Source organism: Merops nubicus, unplaced genomic scaffold (genome assembly GCF_000691845.1).
Source record: "Merops nubicus isolate BGI_N331 unplaced genomic scaffold, ASM69184v1 scaffold25839, whole genome shotgun sequence".
NCBI classification, from domain to species: Eukaryota; Metazoa; Chordata; class Aves; order Coraciiformes; family Meropidae; genus Merops; species Merops nubicus.
The window spans coordinates 1-3047 of NW_008630599.1; the positions used below are offsets into that span (position 1 = coordinate 1).

The following is a 3047-nucleotide window of genomic DNA, read 5'->3' on the forward strand; positions in this document are numbered from 1 at the left end:
CCCCCACTGACCCTGCCTCTGCCCAGGAGCCCCGTGTCACTGCCCTCCACCCCCTGTTTGGCCCCCGTGGGGGTGGCACCCACGTCTCACTCCACGGCACCCACCTTTTGTCGGGGAGCAGCTGGCAGGTGATGGTCAACGGCTCCGAGTGCCCCCTGTCCGGGCAGCCTAGGTATGCCTCTGCCCTATCCCTGCCAGGAACAGTGGGGTCCCTGGCACAGGGACAGGCACGAGGACCCCCCACAGTTCCACTGCCCCCTCCAGCCACGGCTGCTGTGTCCCCAGGCAAGGTGATGGGACCATTTGGTGCACTGCACCCACCGCCGGTGGCCTGGGCACAGCCAGGGTGGCCCTGTGGATCGATGGGGAGGAGTTCCCCGCCCCCCTGCCCTTCCAGTACCGCCCTGACCCCTTCGTTTCGGCTGTCGTCCCCAGCTGCAGCTATGAGTGAGTGTGTGGGCTCCTTTCCCTCGGGGGTGGGGACAGCTCTGGTCTCTCCACCACCCTGGCTGACGTGGATGAGGTGCTGGGGACCACATGCACCCCAGAGACCATGCTAACCTTGGGGACTGCACGCACTTCGGGGACCACACATACCCTGGGGACTGTGTAGATGACCTATCCCTGGAAACATTCCAGGTGAGGTTGGATGGGGCTCAGCAACCTGCTCTAGTTGCAGATGTCCCTGCTCCCTGCAGGGGTGTTGGACTAAGTGACCTTTAAAGGTCCCTTCCAACCCAAATCGATCTATGATACTACGATGAAATTACGTGCACCCCAGGGAGCATGTGCACCTCGGGGACCATGTTAGGCTTGAGGGCCACAGGCACCCTGGGGTCCACGTGCACCCTGGGGCCCTGATCTCTGCCTGCTGCAGGGGCTCGATGCTCACCATCACCGGCACCAACCTGGACTCAGTGTATCGTGCCAAGATCCGCTTTGAGTCCAGCGGTGTGAGGACCGAAGCCACCGTAAGTGCCAGGAGGCTGTCACCCCCCTGCCCTTCCCTGTCCCCCCCAGCCCCGGGGCACGGTGCTGCACTGGCACCCAGTATCCCCTGCCCACAGGAGTGCGAGGGCCCACAGGCACCAGGGCGGCTGCTGTGCCGCAGCCCAGCCTTCCCCTTCGAGAGCAAGGTGGAGACGGTGCAGGGGAACCTGAGCGTGCTGCTGGACGGTGCTGCCGGCCGCTGGCTCCTCCACCTCCGCTACTACCCCCAGCCCCAGGTCTTCCCCTTGGAGCACGAGGGCAGGCGCCTCCGCCTCAAGCCCGACAACGATGAGATCGAGGTGCACGTACGTGGGGTGGCGGGATGAGCCGGGGGGGGGGGGGCCTGCCACCAGGACTCCGGGCTCAGGGCTATGTGTCCGGGCAGCAACTGGGGCTGGACGCCGTGGCCACTTGCATGAACATCACCATGACTGTCGGGGGGCGTGACTGCCACCCCAACGTGCTGAAGAACGAGGTGACGTGCCGCCTGCCCCGTAACATGCACTTGCCCCCGGCCGGGGCCCCCCTGGAGGTAGGCACCCCTCGAGTGAGTGAACGCCCCCCGCCCAGTGTCCCCCACCCTGTCCCTGCTGAGCTCCCATTCCCCCAGATCTGCGTGAACGGCGCCTGTGAGGCGCTGGGCTGGGTGCTGCCTGCTGCCACCTCGCTGGACCTGGCCACCAGCCTGGCCTTGGGCATCGGTGCCACCTTCCTGGTCTGCTGCGTCCTGGCTGCTGTGCTGCTCCGCTGGTGCTGGAGGAAGAGGAGGGGTGAGTGCCATGCTCAGCGAGCACCCTGTTATCCCCCGCTCCCACTACACCACCCACCCTGTTGCTTCCCACAGGGATGGAGAACCTGGAGCTGCTGGTGCATCCCAGCCGCAGCAACCCCCCTGCCACCACCCAGCACCCTGGTGTTGACTACAGGGAGGTGGTGGGTAAGTGGGTGTCACAGGTGGTTGGTGGGGTGCAGGGTGCCTGCCCAGCCCTCACTCTCTGCCTGTCCCAGCAGTGCTGCCTATGACGGGCAGTCCCAGCCCAGTGGGGCTCCGGGGACGATTCACCAGTGCCAGTGCCAGTGCCAGTGTTGGTGCAGCAGGTGGTGGCTCCCCCATGCCACTGCTCAGGGCCACATCCTGCTGCCTGGAGGACCTGAGTCCAGAGCTGCTGGAGGAGGTGAAGGACATCCTCATCCCCGAGGAGCGGCTCATCACCCACCGCCACCGGGTCATTGGCAAAGGTGACACCGCACCCTGGTTTGGCTGTCACATCACCTGCTCACCATGTGTGATGCCAGCTTCATGCCCCCTGTCCCCGCAGGGCACTTTGGCAGCGTTTACCATGGCACTTACACAGACCCTCTACTGGGGGACCTCCACTGTGCCGTCAAGTCCCTGCACCGTGAGTAGTGCCCGTTCCCATGGCACGGTCCCACGGCACGATCCCGTGGCATGGTCCCACAGCATGGCACAGTGGCAAAGCACCCCACGGCTCGGCTCTTGGCAGGCATCACGGACGTGGAGGAGGTGGAGGAGTTCCTGCGTGAGGGCATCCTCATGAAAAGCTTCCACCACCCCCAGGTGCTCTCACTGCTGGGGGTGTGCCTGCCCCACCATGGGCTGCCCCTCGTCGTTCTGCCCTACATGCGCCACGGGGATCTGCGCCACTTCATCCGTGCCCAGGAGCGGGTAGGGGGTACCCTGGACCAGGGCAGGAGGGTAGTGGGGGACCAAAGTCGCACCCCGCTCACTGTTCCCACTCTGCAGAGTCCCACAGTGAAGGACCTCATCGGCTTTGGGCTGCAGGTGGCCCTCGGCATGGAGTACCTGGCCCAGAAGAAGTTTGTGCACCGGGATCTGGCGGCCAGGAACTGCATGTGAGTGTGGCTGTGACTGCGGAGTCACCCTGTGGGCCCGGGGATGGGCACGAGGTGGGGGGTGTTACCTGGTGGTTCCCCCCTAAAACAGTGTCCGGCAGGCTGGACGAGACGCTGACGGTGAAGGTGGCTGACTTTGGGCTGGCACGGGATGTGTTTGGCAAGGAGTACTACAGCGTCCG

The 3047-nt window shown here is 65.1% G+C and overlaps 1 protein-coding gene across 1 annotated transcript; it reads left to right on the forward strand.

Moving 5' to 3' along the window:
- Positions 1–23: 23 nt before the first annotated feature.
- Positions 24–3040, forward strand: LOC103779723 (macrophage-stimulating protein receptor-like; the record flags this gene model as incomplete). Its single annotated transcript, XM_008947369.1, has 12 exons — positions 24–172; positions 286–447; positions 878–971; positions 1068–1295; positions 1376–1522; positions 1601–1760; positions 1835–1927; positions 2002–2229; positions 2310–2390; positions 2496–2677; positions 2756–2865; positions 2967–3040. Coding segments are annotated over 12 exons (1708 nt in total), but the record flags the coding sequence as incomplete, so codon positions are not given.
- Between the last annotated feature and the right edge of the window lie 7 nt (positions 3041–3047).